At 42.3% G+C, this 19,019-nt stretch overlaps 1 protein-coding gene across 2 annotated transcripts in view; it reads left to right on the forward strand.

Moving 5' to 3' along the window:
- The first annotated feature begins 322 nt into the window (after positions 1–322).
- The window catches only part of TTL (tubulin tyrosine ligase), a 34,189-nt gene continuing 15,492 nt past the window's right edge, over positions 323–19,019 (forward strand). Inside the window, exons 1-3 of one of the 2 annotated variants that reach the window (XM_035001063.1) lie at positions 323–579; positions 3,414–3,492; positions 11,919–12,151. In XM_035001063.1, the coding sequence (XP_034856954.1) occupies positions 423–579; positions 3,414–3,492; positions 11,919–12,151 (469 nt within the window). In that variant the 5' untranslated portion in view covers positions 323–422. Of the gene's footprint in view, positions 580–2,791; positions 2,945–3,413; positions 3,493–11,918; positions 12,152–19,019 lie in introns of those variants that run through there. The other variant, XM_035001064.1, reaches the window with a different exon arrangement.

Genomic DNA, 19,019 nt, shown 5'->3' on the forward strand with positions numbered 1-19,019 from the left:
GGTCGCACATTCCCGACGCCGCGCCAAAGCCGCGCTCGCCCCCGCCAGCCTCCCGGAGAAGCCCCCGCCAGCCTCCGGGAGAAGCCCCCGCCAGCCTCCCGGAGAAGCCCCCACCAGGGCCCAGGACGCTCTGCGGAGCCGCAGCGAACACCCGCCCCGCCCACCGCGGCCCCGCCCGGGCGGGGGCGGCCGCGCGGCATCACGGGGCGGAGGCGGGGCCGCGCCAGGAGTCGAGGGAGGGGGAGGGGGCGCGGCCTCCGGCTTGACGCGCGGGCGCCCGGGCGCGGCGCCGCCGGGACCTTAGTGGCTCCGGGAGCCGGCGCGGCGGCGGGCGCCCGGGCGGGTTCCGCGCTGAGCCGCCACCTCGGCCGGCTGGTCCCTGCGGCGGCGGCCCGGGCGGCCCGGGCGCACGGCCCTTCGCCATGTACACCTTCGTGGTGCGCGACGAGAACAGCAGCGTCTACGCCGAGGTCTCGCGGCTGCTGCTCGCCACCGGCCACTGGAAGAGGCTGAGGCGCGACAACCCCAGGTTCAACCTGATGCTGGGCGAGAGGAATCGGCTGCCCTTCGGGAGGCTGGGTGAGCGCTTCCCCGTCCCCGCCCTCCCGCTCCTCCCACGGCCCGTTAGCACCGGCGCTTTTGTCTTAAGGTCATAAATCTCCCTCTCCGTCGTTCCCCGGGCAGAGAGAAAATGGGTCCATGAAGGTCTAAACCCACCGCTTTGCATGCCTTCTCGTCCCGTAAAGCGGATTCGGGGCCGCCGCTGCCCCCGGACAATGGCGGGTCCCTGCAGCCCGGGGGGCGTCGGCCGCGCGCTCCCGCACTGCCCCGGCCCGACGCCCCCAAAACGCGCGGGGCCGAGCTGGGGCGGGGCCGGGTCCCACCGAGCCGCCGAACGACCTCAGGCTGGAGTCTTCTTGCGAATTTTCTGCCCTGAGGATTCCACCCTGCCTGATGTTGGAGCGGGAGGGATCCCTGTGTGTGTTGAAAACCCTGAGGATTCAGCTCCCCGAAGGCTCAGATAGGCTGGGGTTTTTAAGAGACCTCCGGATTCCAAAAGCGGGAGTTTCAGAAGTAAGCGAAGCCAGGGAGATCTTTCCTTAGCTTCCCCAAAGAATGTGTTTCCAAAGTTGTGTGTTGAATGCAGATTTTACAGGGCTCTGGCTTCACCCTGCGTCCCACTTCTCCGCCCTGCTCATCCCGAGGGAGTTACCTTCACTCACATGGTTGATGCTGGCTTGGCATCACATCCACATCCATATCCACATCCTCGCGTATAGGGAGGGGCAGGGAAAAGGAGAGGACCAGCAGCTCCTATCTAGGTGACGTAATCCAGAAGTTGTGCAGATCACTTCAACTTACAGCCCATTGACCTGAACAGGCTCGTGGCTTCTCACTGCGCAGTCATCCCAGAGATGCAGCCTCTCTCACAGTGGCCATGTTCCTTGCCAAAATTCTCTTGGGGTGGGGACCAGATCGAATTGCCAAAGACAGGAGAGGAGAATCAATAATGAGGAAAAGTCATCTCTGCCGTGGAGGGCAGCCCAGAGAGAGCGGTGTTCAATGTCCAGCAGAGGACACAGTTTTTAGAAATAGGTGTGGTCAGAGGGTGGAGAGGTTGAATGGGCAGATTGAAAACAGGCCATTGGGAACTGACTGGCCACTGGTGAGCTGCTATTAGGGCCTTTGGGTGGGGGGTTGTACAGTTGTAGTGATTTCAGGAATGAAGGGTGTTTAGCATAGCCTTATGGAAATTTTTTCTTTGGAATGGTACCATGGACAACTTTTTATTGTTCTACAAATTTAGGATGTATGTATGATGGAGACTCCATGGAGGGGCTGATTCCAACCCCCAGAAATCTGGGACTACAGGGAATGTGCCTGGAGATTCCCTTTGGTTAACCTGTCTCTCCAAGAAGCCCTCAGCAAAGAGAATACCTTCCCTGAAAGAAGAACTACCTATCGTTGAGAACATGTATTTCCTTCTTGCTTTTGCATTTCCCTGCCCGACTGACTTATTTTCCTCTGTGGAAAGTCTCTGGGGGGCTGGAGCAGGGGTGGTTGGCATTGCTAAGGTGCTAGGACTAGGGGGAAGGAGCAGAAACTTACAGGCTTCAAAACCTAAACAGGTACCACAGAGTCTACAGATGACAAGTAAATATTTGTTTTTTATGGAAAAGAAAACAGCGTCCCACAGCCATATGGTTATATGTCTTCACTGTTAGGGATATTTAGTTTTTGCTTAAAGTTTGAAACCCAAGGAGATGGCTTATAGAGCCAGGTAAAGTCTCAGGAATGCTGGTGCCATGGAGATGAGAAGGTAGGCAGTTGAGGTATGAGCCAGGTTCATCTGCCCCAGGGAGACAATGAGAGCTAGTTAGTGCCTAAATATTTTTATTTAATTATATGCTATTCTCAGATGTATCCTTCTTACCTCTGGCATCTTCTACTCAAACTCCCTTTGTTTGGTTTTACTTTTTTTAAAAAATATTTTATTTTATCTATTTGAAAAAGAGCGAGTGAGAGAGAGAAAGAGCATGACCTGGGGGGGAGGGGCAAAGGGAGAGGGAGAAGCAGGCCCCCCCTACGCTGAGCAGGGAGCCGGATGTGGGGCTCCATCCCAGGACCTTGGGATCATGACCTGAGCTGAAGGCAGACGCCTAACTAAGTGAGCCACTCAGCGCCCTGTTTGGTTTTACTTTTATTTCTGTTGCTGGAAATTCAATGCATTTTGTTAGGATTTTAAACAAAAGTGGAGGCTTTTGTTTTGTTTGTATCCTTTCTGCTCTATTTTATAGAGGAGGGGACATGCAGTAAGATTTACTGAAGATGAGTTTCTCTGTGGAGGATACACAGAAGAAAGTCCTCAGGGCTTCTGATTTTATAGACATGGCTTCTCCACACCTTCGTTCACCTCTTGTGGCTCTCCTAGAAGCTCGCAGAGGTAGACATGCTTGAGAACAGCAATAGCATAGTTCTACTGCCCTCCCTGATGGCTGTAGAAAAGCAAGGTTAGGGGTGTCAAAGCATGACTGTTAAAGTTGTATTGTACAGAAATTATTAAATCCCTCTGTGTTAAGCCAAGAATGGGGTGGGTGGGGATCAAGGAGAGGTGAAATAGAAAATACTCTTCCACCCTAAGAAGAAAAAACAACAGCAGCAGTGGTCTTTGGCAGACCTGGGAGGTTGATACCTTAATATCCACTGTGGGGCGGGGGAGGGTTTCCAGTGCCGTGCTGCGGAAGGGGAATACAGGTGCAGGGCGACAGCATGTTCCATTTCCTCCAACCAGTCCTGAAATGGGAGGAAGAAAAGCTGGGCATGACACAGCTGTTCTCTCCTACATGCTGGTGCTGACATTGTCATTTCCCACCTGTCCTCTTTCCCTTCTGAGCCTTCTCTTTCCTTTGTAGGTCACGAGCCTGGGCTGATGCAGTTGGTGAATTACTACAGAGGGGCTGACAAACTGTGTCGCAAAGCTTCTCTAGTGAAGTAAGTGTTTAAGATCCTTTCAGTGTATTACATAAATGTTTTTAGCTTTCATCCTGAAGCAACTTAAGCAAAAATGGGGGATTTTTTTTTTTTAAGGATAAAAATACTTTTATCTAAAAAGCCAATGATACTAGTTCTGGAGCATCCTTTGTGCTACTTTGATTGCAGTCTAAAACTTTGCTGTTTGTGCTTGATAAAGCCTGTCTGTCTCCTAGGTGAGGCTCCTGAGAAGCAGAAGGGGAAGCCAGGTTTCTTGTGTGGGTGATTGATGGGGGAAGAAGTGGAGGCTCCTGGGAGAAGCTCACTTGTGGTGGGGGGAGGCCAGACAGCAGGAGAAGAAGCCAAGCAAAGGTGCGGTTTCAGCTGAAGGCTATCCTCAGCCTGACTCCATGGTGCTCAGGAGTTAAGGGGACCTCAGAGTTGAGACACGAGGACTTGGCTTCTGTCCTCCAATCTCAGGCACTGGCTGTAGGGAGGAGTGAAAAATGTAGCCCACCCCCCATTTCTGGGCAGGGCCTAGACCCTGGAGAAAAGGCATGCATAAGCTCTTGGGAGCCACCTCATAGCAGCCAGGGGTCCCCTCAGAAAGGACACCCGGGCAGCATTAACAGTAGCTGCTACACCGCCCATCTCTGAGCAGTGCAGTTACGGCGAGGTGTCGGAAGAACGGTACTGTAAGGTGGAGGGAAGCAGTATTAGACAGTGATTAAGATCTAGGATCAGAAGCTTGTGTTTTAATCCCAGCTCTCCCTCTTCTTAGCTGGGGCAAATTTCCTCATTCCTCCGAGCCTTAGAATCTACCTCGTAAGTTGGCTGCAAGGATTAAATGGGGCGACAATGTAAAGCGATAAATAGTAGTTGACTCTGTGCCTTAGTTTCCTTTTCTGCAAATAAAATGGGGGTAGTAATAGTAATAGTAACTGCCTCAGGGTTGTTGTAAGAATTAATCGAGTTAATTTGTATACTGGCTTTGAGTAATGTCTTTCTCATAGTTCACACTACATAAGTAAAAGCTCTTCTTCTTACTATTATGGCTGTCACTGCTATGACTGTTTTCATTTGAGTAGGGAAAAACTGGGTAGTGCCCCTAAAATGGGGGCTGTAACAGGTCTCCAGTATTCTTTCCATGATGACCAATGAACATGTGTGTGTAGCCAAACAAATCACTTGGGGAAGAAGAAACTGGAAGGTATGACTCAATGTAAATGCTCTTTTCCCCACTCACATTTCTCTCTGGGCTCCATCTATTTACTAGGTTGGGTGTTCATGGCATTATTTTCCCCTTTTTGTTTACACTCTCTGGCCCCAGTAATGTATGTATCCACTTCTCTGTGTGATGGATTTTCATGATTCACCAGCTACCCCTAAAGGTGAGCAAGGCTTTGTGAAGTCCTGTGATTACATTTTTTTTTGAAGATGTTATTTATTTATTTGACAGAGAGAGGGAGAGTGCATGCACAAGCAGGGGGAGGGGCAGAGGGAGAGGGAGAAGCAGGCTCCCTTCTCAGCCAGGGAGCCTGATGGGGGACTCCATCCCAGGATCCTGAGATCATGATCTGAGCCGAAGGCACATGCTTAACCGACTGAGCCATCCAGGTGCTCCTTCTTATTACATATTCACATACTTAGAATGCAAAAGATTGTTTCACCAGGACTAAGAGTAGAAGTGGGACATGATTGTTTATTTAGATTATTCGTTTAGAAAAAAATTTTTTTTTAAGATTTTATTTATTTATTTATTTGCGAGAGAGAGTGAGAGAGAGAGCGCAAGAGGGGGTAGGGTTAGAGGGAGAACCAGACTCTCCGCCGAGCAGGGAGCCCGATGTGGGACTCGATCCTGGGACTCGGGGATCATGACCTGAGCCGAAGGCAGTCGCTTAACCAACTGAGCCACCCAGGCACCCTCGTTTAGAAAATTTTTAAAAAGTTGTATTCAGTCTTTTTTCTACTATGATTTTTTGATCTGAACATAAAGGTAGAATTTAGCTTTTATAAGTATGAACAGAGGATGCTGTAAAAAAAAAATATATATATATATATATATCTAACATTCTACTTATTTGCGTAGTTAGCAGCTACAAAGTGGACTCAGTGCATAGCTGGAGTCATGATTGGTCTGAGTAGGTATCTGGATCTCTGTGACCCTGGGCAACGCCACTCTGGATCCCAGTGACCCATCTGTAAATGTGGATGGTGGTGATCATACTTGCTCTGTGCCTTCTGTGGCATGTGACATGGTCTGTGATTGCACCTTGTAAATGGTGACATGACTTATGCAGGCTGGGGCTTGTCATCATCCACATAAGCTTCCTTCATTCTCTCAGGTGTCCTGCAAGGGATTGTGGTAGTTCCAGGAATTGATTGTCCCTTTGTCATTTTGTCTCATAATTTTATATGGCTCTAAAGGGCTCCAGAGAGTTAAGAATGTAATTTTCTCATTTTAATGTGGAACAAAATGGCAGCTCCTGGAGGAGAGCTGGGTTGCCCATGGCCATAGCAGTTAGTGTTGAGCTAAGACAGTTCTAATCTGTACAAATGGGACCCATGGGCTGTGTGACTGGGCATCCCTTACAGGGCTTCCCAGAACCTCGATAGGGTTCTCCGCTGGACCATTTACAGCAAGTCCCTTCTTCCTGATACTTCAGGGAATTTCAGAAATTCATCAAGGCCCTGAGGCTGTAGTCTCAGAGCCCTGAATGGCTTTTCTTCTGACCCAGGGTGGAGGCTTTCTTTCCCTACTGTGAGTTTTTCTCCCTTGTATATATAAATAAGTCTCCTTTTGTGATTTCTTTTCAAATGGGCTTATGAGGAAATGCAGCAATTGCAGAGGATGCTGTCCAGCAGAAATAGAATGCTAGCCACGTGTGTAATTTTAAGTTTCCTAGTGGCCACATTAAAATAAGTACAAAGAAAGAGGTGCAATTTATTTTAATAATATATTTTATTTGACCAGAAAAATCCAAAATAATGTTTGACATGATATTAATATAAAAAGCAATTAATGCGTGATATTTTATGTATTTTATTTTCATTCTGAGTCTTCAAAATCTGGTGTGCATTTTTCATTTTTGGAACATCTTAATCCAGACACTAAATTTTCATCTGAAACACTTGCCCTGTATTTAGATTTCATAAAAATTTATAGTTGAAAAAGTAGATTTAATACTTAAGTTGTTCCCACGTAAACTTTTTCAGTAACTGAATGAAAAATCCTTTTTCCTGTCATAGTCACATGCACATTGACAAAATTGCTTCATATTTTTAGAAGAGTTGACTTGACTTTTCAAAACTATGTCCAAGTTAAGTAAATTTGCTAACTCTTGTGTCAACACAGTATTATTAATATCAAATTCAAAAGACATATTGAATAAATTAAAAAGAAATTCTAAATATAGCAATATCAACAAAGTATTCTTCAAACTGTTCTTTAGTTTTTGCAGCCAATTTATGTAATGCTATTTCAACTTAAATCTACATGTTGAGTCATGTTATAAAAATACGTAAAATCATTATTGTTGACTTGTATTATGAAGTTGAAACATAAATTTTCACACTTGTCTGGTTAGGTCATAAGTAACATCTTCTTTTCCCTTCCTTGGACCTTTAAATTTAGCTTGATCATATGCAGTGTGGATATTGGTGAGAAAATGTCAATCCCACTGCCATGTTTTATCTTTGATTATTGGGTGAAATAATTATTTCTTGATTTGGGAAGCATTTTCTTTTATTGCAAGGAAATCTGATTTGGAGTTGACAATACAGTGAATTGTAGAACTTTATCTCTCAATCAGTGAACACCAGCAGAGAACACAGAATCATTAAATTCATTGTCTTCTGTTTCTTTCAACAGTTCCATACTGGGGAATCATTGTAGCATTTGCAAGTATATACTAAAGCTTTTCAACAACTGTATCCATGATAGTTTTCATAGAGCCGGCTTCAGAAAACTGAGTGTAAATGTTTCCAATATGTAACATACAGTACAATGAAGCAATAAAAGAATCATCAGTCTGTTAAAATCCCAGTAAGTCAGATTTCAACCCAACCTAGCTGAAGTACTGTCACGATAGAAATTTTCACATATAGGTGAAATTCTTCTTTGACAGATGTAAAAGATTAAAAAAATATCTACACCATAAGGTTAATAGTTTTAAGGCTACAATTCAGTAATATTTTTTCATGTATTTGAAAATTCTTTGAGACAGAACATACCCAAAGTATTAATTGGGCAACATCTTGTGTCATAGAACTCAACTAAAACTAAAGAAAAATATTTAAGATTTTTTTACTTTTGAATCAGTCTTTGATATTATTAGAAAGGTTTTATACTCCTTGGGCAATGTTTGTGACTTAGCCAAAGACTGTTCACTTTTTGTAAAATATCTTTTTTACTCTTTTCCTCAGAATATTTCCTCTAACTGTATTTCTATCTAAAATGGTTTTTTTTTTTTTAAGATTTTATTTATTTATTTGAGAGAGAGAATATGAGGGGGGAGGGGGACAGAGGGAGATGCAGAAGCAGACTCCCCACTGAGCAGGAAGCCCGATGTGGGGCTCCATCCCAGGACCCCGAGATCATGACTTGAGCTGAAGGCAGACACTTAACTGAATAAGCCACCCAGGTGCCCCTAAAATGGTTTTCTTTTGGGGCGCCTGAGTGACTCAGTCAGTTGAGTGTCTGACTCTTGGTTTCAGCTCATGTCATGATCTAAGGATCGTGAGTTCGAGCTCCTTGTTGGGTTCTGTGCTTAATGGGAAGCTGCTTGAGATTCTCTCCCTTCTTGCCCCCTTGTGTGTTCACACACTCGCACTCTTTCTCTCACTCTCTAAAAATAAATAAATCTTGGGGCGCCTGGGTGGCTCAGTCGTTAAGCGTCTGCCTTCAGCTCAGGTCATGATCCCAGGGTCCTGGGATCGAGCCCCGCATCAGGCTCCCTGCTCCATGGGAGGCCTGCTTCTCCCTCTCCCACTCCCCCTGCTTGTGTTCCCTCTCTCGCTCTCTCTCTCTTTGTCAAATAAATAAATTTTAAAAATAAAATAAATAAATCTTTAAAAAAAAAAATGGTTGTCCTTTTTGTGCAAGAATCCATGTCATTTTATCACTGACCAGAGTTACAAGCTCAGAGCCTGTTGAAATTTTGTTTAAAATTTTTTTGTAAGGTATTTCATTCTGATTTCAGCCAGATTTCACTGATTTTTTTTTTTAAGTTTTTATTTAAATTCCAGTTGGCTAACATAGGGTGTAATATTAGTTTCAAGGTGTACAAGTTAGTGATTCAACACTTACATACAGTCCCTGGTGCTCATCACAGCAAGTGTACTTCTTAATCCCCATCACCTGTTTCACCCATCCCCCACTTCCCTCCCCCCTGGTAACCATCAGTTTGTGCTCTGTAGTTAAGAGTCTGTTTCTTGGTTTGTCTCTCTCATTTTTTTTGTTTTTGTTTTGTTTTGTTTGGTGGTTGAGAGGAAACTGCTTATGAAATTCACTATGTATTTGCTGAAAATGCCTCCTTTGTACAGCAGACAAACTCTTTCATTTTACTCTGCTATAGCAAGTTGCAATTGCCATTCATTATGAAATTTCTGACATACCTTCTGCCAGTTCTTTTTTTTTTTTTTCTTTACTGTTCTGGTCATAGTTCTAGCTTTGGCATCCTCACTCAGTTCTCCATCAATCTTTGACTAAAAAATAAGAAGAAGAACCAAAAACTGAGAGAAGAAGAAATAGCTTACACTATCTAACAAAGCCATGCTAAATGCATATCTGCTATATGCCAGAAATGTGCTGGAGGATGTGTTCATGAAGTTGGTTGTCAGGTTAAGAGCTGATAAAGGAATTCCAGCAATGAAGATGTGGATAATACACAAACTCAAAGGGAATAAAGCTATCATATTAACTTGACAAAAAAAAAAAAAATTCGGCATCAGTAGTATTCCTTTGTTTTAAATTTAAAAATTTGTCCATACTTATTTTTTAACTTTACGTTTCACATTAGTTACCAATTATGATTTACATAGCTATCATTGTAACTTGTGCTGTCTGCGTAATAAACACAAGATAATGTCTCATCAGTGCATGGAAGATAAAGTCACTTGAACTGAATCAATCTATTGTCCCCGAGTAGAACAGTGATGTGTTTATGTATCTTCCTACAAACACATGTTCCTGACATGCACGCTGCAGTACCACAAAAATATCTTAGGTCATGCAGTGGTTAATGTCATCCTACCAAAAGAGTACAATTGTGATTAATGGAAAAATATTTTACAATACTTCAGTTTTTACATTAAAACTAAACAAGGTTTAAAATTCAGATCCTGGGGGCGCCTGGGTGGCTCAGTTGGTTAGGCGACTGCCTTCGGCTCAGGTCGTGGTCCTGGAGTCCCGGGATTGAGTCCCGCATCGGGCTCCCTGCTTGGCGGGAAGCCTGCTTCTCCCTCTGCTTGTGTTCTCTCTCTCTGACAAATAAGTAAATAAAACCTTAAAAAATTAAAAAAAATAAATAAATAAAATTCAGATCCTGTGTCACATTGGCCATATTTGAAATACTCAGAAGCCATGTGTGGCTAGTGGCTACCTTATTGGCCAATGTAGATAGAGTTGACTATTTAGTGAGTTAGAAATATATTGGGTTTTGGGGGCGCCTGGGTGGCTCAGTCATTAAGCGTCTGCCTTCGGCTCAGGTCATGATCCCAGGGTCCTGGGATCGAACCCTGCATCAGGCTCCCTGCTCAGTGGGGAGCCTGCTTCTCCCTCTCCCTCTGCTGCTTTCCCTGCTTGTGCTCTCTCTTTCTCTCAAAAATAAATAAAATCTTTAAAGAAAAAAGAAATAGATTGGGTTTTGTTCCTTTGAATTCAAGTAATTGTCATATTCTATTGCCTTTGGCTTAAAAATAACTTTATTTTAAATCTGAGTTAAAAATTTCTTTTTGGGACCCCTGCGTGGCTCAGTTGGTTAAGCATCTGCCTTCGGCTCAGGTCATGATCCCAGGGTCCTGGGATCAAGTTCCGCATCAGGCTCCTTGCTCAGCAAGAAGCCTGCTTCTCCCTCTCTGCCTGCCACTCCCCCTGCTTGTGCTCTCTCTCTTTCTCTCTCTCTGTCAAATAAATAAATAAAATCTTAAAAAAATTTTTTTTCATTATTTCTGCAATTTGCTCATAGACGGTTTTTGTAAGTGGATCTTAATACAGGCTTAACATTAATAGTTCTGTTCTAGACAGAGGAGGGAGCACAGCTTAAGGAAGGCCTGCAGATGTCTTTGGATGAGTTCCCTCCTGCCTCCGATTCCTGGGGAGTAGGAGTAAGTTTCGAGTGAGGACTGGGAGTTTGGGGCTTGCGTAATGGCTGTTTCTTAACTACCTTTATGATCTTGGGAAATTTACTTCTTGTGACCCAGTGGCTAATCTGTGAAATGGGATGCTAGTGCCGCCCCCACTGGGGATCTGACTGGAGAGTAAATGCAATGGGAAGCCCTTCATAAGCCCTTGTGTTTATTAAGTGCTTTGCCCATGGCCTGACTTTATCTTCCGTTGTGTTATGTTATTTTGGGGGCTGGAGATATGTTTAGTTATGACCACTGTAGTCGTGTGCCCCATTAGAAAGGTTCCTCCTTGGGCGCCTGGGTGGCTCAGTCGTTAAGCATCTGCCTTCGGCTCGGGTCATGATCCCAGGGTCTTGGGATGGAGTCCCACATCGGGCTCCCTGCTCAATGGGAAGCCTGCTTCTCCCTCTCCCACTCCCCCTGCTTGTGTTCCTGTTCTCGCTGTCTCTCTCTGTCATATAAATAAATAAAATCTTAAAAAAAAAAAAAAAGAAAAAAGAAAGGTTCCTCCTTTACATGTCATTGAAGCCAGGTGGAGCTAAAAGCAAGAAATGAAGAACTAAAATAAGTCTTCAGATAATTCAGATTCCTAAGGAGTAGCCTTTGCTCTCCAGAGAGTTGGACCAGGATAGTATTTTTTCTAGTAAGCCAAATAGTTTTCTAAGTTCTCTACTTTGTTTTTTTAGCATGTGTCTTTAGCATGTATCTTGCTCAACCATAACATGTATGTTGAGAAAGTATTGTCTCAGAATTACTTCAATTTTCCTTAGAGATGCATTTTAAAAGGTGCTAAAGTCCTAGATATTGAGCTCCTTTTTAACTACTTGGAGCATGCCTTTAGGGTTGCATGTAATAGCTGGGTACTGCCCAGTAGTGCATTACAGGTCAGCTCAAGGAGGCCAAGAACAAAGAGTGGGATAAAAAGACTAGCTCCTAAATAAATAAAATCTTAAAAAGAAAAAAGAAATGAAAAGACCAGCTCCCAGCCCCGGTGTTGTCCTGCCTCTTTGACGAGCTCTGGGGGAAAGCACTGGCTTTTCTGAATAGAGTGAGTGGCAGGGTGTACTAAGAAGGGAAACTGACCTTCTGTCATCTGTCAGGCTAATCAAGACAAGCCCAGACCTGGCTGAATCCTGCACATGGTTTCCAGAGTCCTATGTGATTTATCCAACTAATCTCAAGACCCCAGTTGCTCCAGCACAGAATGGAATTCACCCACCAATCCATAATTCAAGGACAGATGAAAGGGAATTCTTCCTGGCTTCTTATAACAGAAAGAAAGAAGACGGAGAGGGCAATGTTTGGATTGCAAAGTCATCAGCTGGTGCCAAAGGTGAGTTGGCATTATTGTCCCCTCCTTCCTTTCCTGTAGGTTCTCATGTATTTTGTTCAATTGTTCATTAGAATTCAATGATATCTTCAGATGAGTGAATCTGAATCCTCAAGGGTAGAGACCATGTCTAGTTACATAGTTTTAAACATTTATCTAGGTACTGATGACTTCTAAATGTATATCTCCAGCCAAAGTATTTCCCTTTAAACTCCAGATCCAGTGTGGTGGGCATTTCAAATGTAACATGTCTGATATAGAACTCTTCATTTCCTGCCCAATTTAACCCACCCCAGCCTACCCCTCTTTCAGTCTTCCCATATAGTGTGTGATCCCACTCTGCACCCAGTCTCTGAAGCCCAAAACCTAGGCTTCATCCTTGACTGCTCTTTTCTTTACGATCCATACCTAATGCATCAGCAAGTCTTGCCTGCTCTAGCTTCAAAATATATTCTGAATTAGACTTTTTCTTGCCATTTCCACTACTATCACTTAAAGTCAGAACTACTGTTCTTTCTAGTCTGTGTAATTGCTGTGCCTGCTCACAGCCAGTTTTCCTCTAAGACAGAGCGATGTCTAAAAACATGGATCTGGTCATGTTACTCTCTGCTCAAGAATTACCAGCTGGCCTCCCAATGCAACTCAAATAAACTTCAGATTGCTGATGGAGCCTACACTATTTAACATTTGCTTCTATCTCTGGTACCATCTTCTATTCTTGGCCTTGCTCACTGTTCTATAGCCACGCCTACCTAGAGTCCTACATATACCCTAAAGTTGTCTATGTATCTCAAATGTCCTTATGGATTATTTTCTATTTCTTTCAGCTCAGATGTTGCCTTGTCAGAGAAGCCTTTTCTTTTCTAAAATAGCCTTTATGTCCATTGCTCTCTGTCCTTTTTCCTGCTTTATTTTTCCTCCTTGCACTAACCTGTTTCTAGCACTTCTATTACATATCTGTTTATCTGCCTGTCTCCTCTCTCATACCATAAGCTCCATGTAAACACAGACTTTCTGTCTTGTTCATCTCTACCCTCCCCAGAGACACTCAGTAAATGTGTGTTGAATGAATGCATAGAAGGAATGAGGTTTATAATATTGACTCAAGCTCAAAATATAGGCAGTTCCCAGTGTAATGAACACATAAACACGGTCTATCTCTATAGCTACCATCATATGCTCCTTTTAAAACCATTCTATTTTGAACTTACTTCTTCTTTTATTGCCTTGGAAGACCATCTGGCCATTGGTACTCATTTCTATCCCTGGTCCAGTGGACCTCACCTTCTTTTCCACCAACCATGAGACAGGAGGGCATCACCTGGAATTTCCTGAAAGGGGGAGAGTTGGACTCTTGCCACAAGCCAGGTACCTCACCTACTTCTCTCTCCCCTCTTATGACCTCTTCTTAAGTACTGTCCCCTAGTTTGGTTCTAATGATAAATGGGGGAATTGGAAGAGGAAATAGACATCTGCAGTATTCCATATTCCTTCTGTGGATTTGGGCTCGAGTCAGGATGGCCATTGTAAGGACATCTTGTATAATGGAGCCTTAGTTGGAGTGAGAATCAGGAGTGAGGCAAGGTCCTTGGTGAAGAGCATGTCAGGTCATGGCAGCGATCCCACCTGGGTGGTGTCTGAACCCTCACCAAGACAAGTCAATAGATTGATGGTCAGCATCAGGGAGAGGTAAAAAGAGAATAAAATGCCAAACAAAGAAGAAATTTTGCTTTAGGAAGTTGAGATAAGTGGTATGCATTTGTTTTGTTTGGGAACTACAAAATGAAACCAATAGAATGAATGAGTGGCTTTTATTCTTGTTAAAGAAGTATTTAATGCCTACCCATTATGGGAATAGTTGGCTCAACCTTCACACTATATCCAGTATAAAGACCCCCTGTTCACCACCTCTACCACCGATCTTGGACCTGAGCCACTTTCACCTCTCACCTGGAGCGTTGCTCCTTGTCCTCCTGCCCTTGGCCATTCTCCAGAGTCTACACACAGTACAGCAGGCAGAGAGCCTATTAAAGCACAGTCAGACCCTGTCACATCTGTGTTCAGTGCTGTCTCTCCCTGGTGCCGGGGCAGCACATGGAACCCAGCAACAGTTCAATATATGTACTGAGTGCTGAATGAACGAATGAGTGAAATAATGAGTGTTTGGAGATCCAGGGATAAATAAAATAGATATAGTCTCTTGCCCTTATGGACCCAATCTAGTCAGAAAGAAAGCTAGTGATGCATCTATTTCCAGATAAATAGTTGAGATGGGAACAAATAACAAAAAAGACTATCACCTTGAAGCTCCTTAAAGAATTGCAGAGTTTCTTCATAATTTCTCCAGGTTTAGTTGGTGAGGATATAAAGAAATAGTATTAGAAATATAGTTAACGAACACATGGAAACATGCTACACTGGTATGCAAAACTTACAAAATATAGGTAGATTTTATGTACCATTTTATACCTACAAAATAAGAGAGACCTTCAGTGGGGCACCTGGGTGGCTCAGTTGGTTAAGCGACTGCCTTCAGCTCAGGTCATGATCCTGGAGTCCCTGGATCGAGTCCCGCATCAGGCTCCCCGCTCGGCAGGGAGTCTGCTTCTCCCTCTGACCCTCCCCCCTCTCATGTGCTCTCTCTGTCTCATTCTCTCTCTCTCAAAAAAGTAAATAAAAATCTTAAAAAAAAAAAAAAAGAGAGACCTTCAGTGATACTGTTGCTGAAAGTTTGTTATGAACTGCTGCCTCTTAGTTGTGATACACTGCCATTTGAAAAAGCAATAGGATAATACAAAGGAAGAGCCATAGAGAGTGCAGAGGCTTTGGCTCACTAATCTCATTCCTGAAAACTTAACTCCAGGGAAATATTTTAAAAGAAACAAGAGTGATCTATAGCAAAGACATTTACTACTATGTGACCTGTAACAGCAACATTTTATTTAGAAACAACCCCACTGTCCAGCGATCAGTAAATAAATGTGTAATTTTCTTCAGCTGCTAACATAATTGTAATGTTAATGTAGAAACAGTGAAAATATTGACAATATAAAGTGAAAAAAATTGACAACATAAGGTGAGTTCACTATGACTGAGCCAGTCTTTGCCCTTATGGAAAGGAAGGTGATATTAAAAGATAAAAATAATTATATTAGGAAATAAGACTAAAGGTAACTTTTCTATTTTACTTGAATGCCATGTTTTTATTTTCAATAATAATAGTTCTTTAAAGTTATCAAAATGTATCTTTCTACCTTCTTCCATTATTTTTCCCATCTATCAGCATGAGGTATATTTTCAATAAGAAATAGTTTACATAAGGAAATAGCATTAAGGGAAACAAAGTTGGAGCAAAATAGGAGGGAATGTGAGTAGATTATGGAGAGCAAGACATCAAAGGTGGTACAGTTCCAGGGCATTAGTAGGAAGGGGTGTTTTAGGATAACTATTTAATTTATTTTATTTTTTTTTATTCTTATGTTAATCCCCATACATTACATCATTAGTTTTAGATGAAGTGTTCCATGATTCATTGTTTGTGCATAACACCCAGTGCTCCATGCAGAATGTGCCCTCCTCAATACCCACCACCAGGCTAACCCATCCTCCCACCCTAATTTATTTTTTTTTAAGATTTTATTTCTTCATTTGACAGAGAGGTACAAGCAGAGGGAGTGGCAGGCTGAGGGAGAGGGAAAAGCAGGAAGCCTGATGTGGGGCTCGATCCCAGGACCCTGGGATCACGACCTGAGCTGAAGGCAGACACTTAACCGACTGAGCCACCCAGGCGCCCCTTAGGATAACTATTTTAGAAGAAGTGAAATGGAAGAGAGACTGAGGTCTGTATAAAAAAATTGGCAAATGGAAATAAAGAGGAACCAGGGTATCTGAGTGTAGTTCCTGAGGGAGATGAAACAGAAAGAATCCTGTTCCTACAAAAAGAGAGGAAGGAGCTTTTCCAAGTTGATTTGCAGTTTCTTGTTTAAGGGCTAACCACATGATGGAGCAAGTGACAAAAATGAGATAGTTGTAAAGGGGTTGGCTTTTAGGAAAGTTGAATTATTAAATTAATTAACAAAATTAAATTAATTTGTACTGAAAGCATGAGACCCAAGTAGAGATGAGCTATAAATCAAAGCATAGGTCAGAGGTCCTAGAACTAAAAAACTGAGTTCAGCAAGGTTGCAGAATATCAGATCACACAAAAATCAGTTGGATTTCTGTATATTAACAGTGAATATATTAAAACTAAAATTAAAAACAATACCTTTTAATAGTCACCCCAAAGAAAATGAGATGCTTAGGTATAAACTTAGCAAAACATGTACAGGATCTTAATGTTGAAAATTACAAAACAACTGAAGTTCAAAAAGATTCTAAGTAAATGCACAGACATACCATGTTCATGGATTGCAAGACTCAACATTGTAAAGATGTCAGTTCACCTCTAATTTGAGTTCTTGAGGCTTAATGCAATTGCTGTCAAGACGTCAACCAGGCTTTTGTGCGGACATAAAGCTTCTTCTAAAATTCATATGGAAAAGGCACAAGCCCTAGAATAGCTTAAACAATTTTGAAAAAGAAGAATCAAGTGGGAGTAATCACTGTACCTGATATTAAAGCATACTACATAGCTACAATAATCACTACACTACAGTATCGGTTGGGGGACAGAAACATAAATCTGTGGAAGGGAGAACTCAGAAATAGACCCCACACATATACCCACCTGATTTTTGACAAAGGTGCAAAAGCAATTCAATAGAAGGACAGACTCTTTTGGGATGCCTGGGTGGCTCAGTCAATTAAGCATCTGCCTTCAGCTCAAGTCATGATCCCAGGGTCCCCGCTCAGTGGGGAGTCTTCTTCTCCCTCTCCTTCTGCCCCTGCTTGTGCTCTCTTGCTCACTCTCAGATAAATAAAATCTTAAAAAAAAGAAAAGAAAAGAAAAAGGCTCTATAGATAAAAAATAAACGAATGAAAAGATTTTCAATATCATTAACCATTAGGGAAATGCAAACGAAAACCACAACACTCCTATTAAAATGGCTAAAATAAGAGATGGTAATGACAGCAAATGCTGCAAGGGTCAGGAGAAACTAGATCAATCACACAGTGTTGTTGGGAATGTAAAATGGTACAGCCACTCTGGAAAAAAGTGTGGTAATTTCTTGTAACATTAAACCTGTAACTACCATATAACCTAGCAGTTGCATACACTTGGCATTTGTCCCAGGAAAATGAAAACTTATGTCCATGCAAAAACCTGCACATGATTGTTCATAGCAGCTTTATTTGTAATAGCCCCAAACTGGAAACAGCTCAGATTCCTTCAAAAGCTGAGTGATTAAGCCAGCTGTGGTGAATCGAGACCTTGGAATCCTCCTCAGCAATAAAAGGAATGAACTATTGATACATGCAACAACTTGGATGAATCTCCAGAGAGTCATGCTGAGTGAAAGAAACCAATCCCCAAAGATCACATACTGTGTAATTCTATCTATATAAAATTCCTGAAATGACAAAATTATGGAAATGGAGAATAGGTTAGTAGTTGTCAGGAGGGTGTTATGGGAAGGGAGGTAGTTGTGGCTTTAAAAGAGCAACACTGAGGGATCCATGATAATGGAACTGTTCAAAACGGGAGAATATATTTGCAAATCATAGATCTTATAAGACACCTGTATCCAGAATGTGTAAAGAACTCGGATAACTCAATAATAAAAGGACAACCTAATTAAGAAAAGAACAAAGAACCTAAGTAAACATTTCTCCAAAGAAGATATACAAATAGCCAATAAGCACATGAAAACATGCTCAACATTGTTAGTCATTAAGGAAATGCAAATCAAAACCACAATGAGATAACCACTTCACACCCACTAGAATGGCTATAATCAAGAAGACAGTAAAGTGTTGGCAAGAATGTGACAAAATTGGAACACTCATATATTGCTGTTGAGGATGTAAAATGGCCTGGACATTTTGGAAATTAGTTTGGCAGTTTCTCAAAAAGTTAAACATAGAGTTACCATATGACCCAACTATTCCACTCCTAGGTATATTCATGAAAGAATTAAAAACATGTCCGCACAAAAACTTCTATGCAGATCAAGCAACAGTGGAAAAAACTCAAATGTCCATCAGTTGATGAATGGATGAACAAAAATGGTATATCCACACAATGGAATATTATCTAGTCATGGAAAAGAAGAATGAAGTAGCGGTACATGCTACAACATGGATGAACCTTGAGAACATTATGCTAAATGAAGAAGCCAGACACAAAGGCCACATACTGTATGATTCCATTTATATGAATCATCTAGACTAAGCAAATCCAGAGAGAGAAAGTAAATTAGTAGTTGTCAGAATAGGGTAAGGAAGGAATGGGGAGTGTACTGCTAATGGATATGGGTTTATGCAGGGAGGTAATGAAAATGTTCTGAAATTGTTAGTGGTGGTTGCAAATCTCCTGGATATATGAAAAATCATTGACTTGAATACCTTAAAAGGGGAAATCTTATGATAGGTAACATATATCTCAATAAAGCTGTTGAGAAGGATATTGTATCATTTATTTAAAGTTGATGGACAGTACATTTATCAAATTTTTCCTATTACAATGCTGTAGGGAATTGACTTGTACAATTGTGGTTATGCCCTAACTTTCTGGATATTTCTATAAGCTATAGTGTGAGAACTGGGTTTATTAAAGTCTTTATCAGGGTAGCCAAGTGACCAACAGTAAAGTGGCATTTACTTAGGATGCTTGGATATTTTGAATGTCTGTAAAAATGAAATTTCATGTTTGGCGCCTGTCAAGATAGTGTTTACAGTCCTAGGTGGAGAAAGAGTTAGATGGCCCTGG

The sequence above is a fragment of the Mirounga leonina genome, unplaced genomic scaffold (genome assembly GCF_011800145.1).
Source record: "Mirounga leonina isolate KUSES-001 unplaced genomic scaffold, KU_Mleo_1.0 Mir_125, whole genome shotgun sequence".
In the NCBI taxonomy this organism is placed as follows: Eukaryota; Metazoa; Chordata; class Mammalia; order Carnivora; family Phocidae; genus Mirounga; species Mirounga leonina.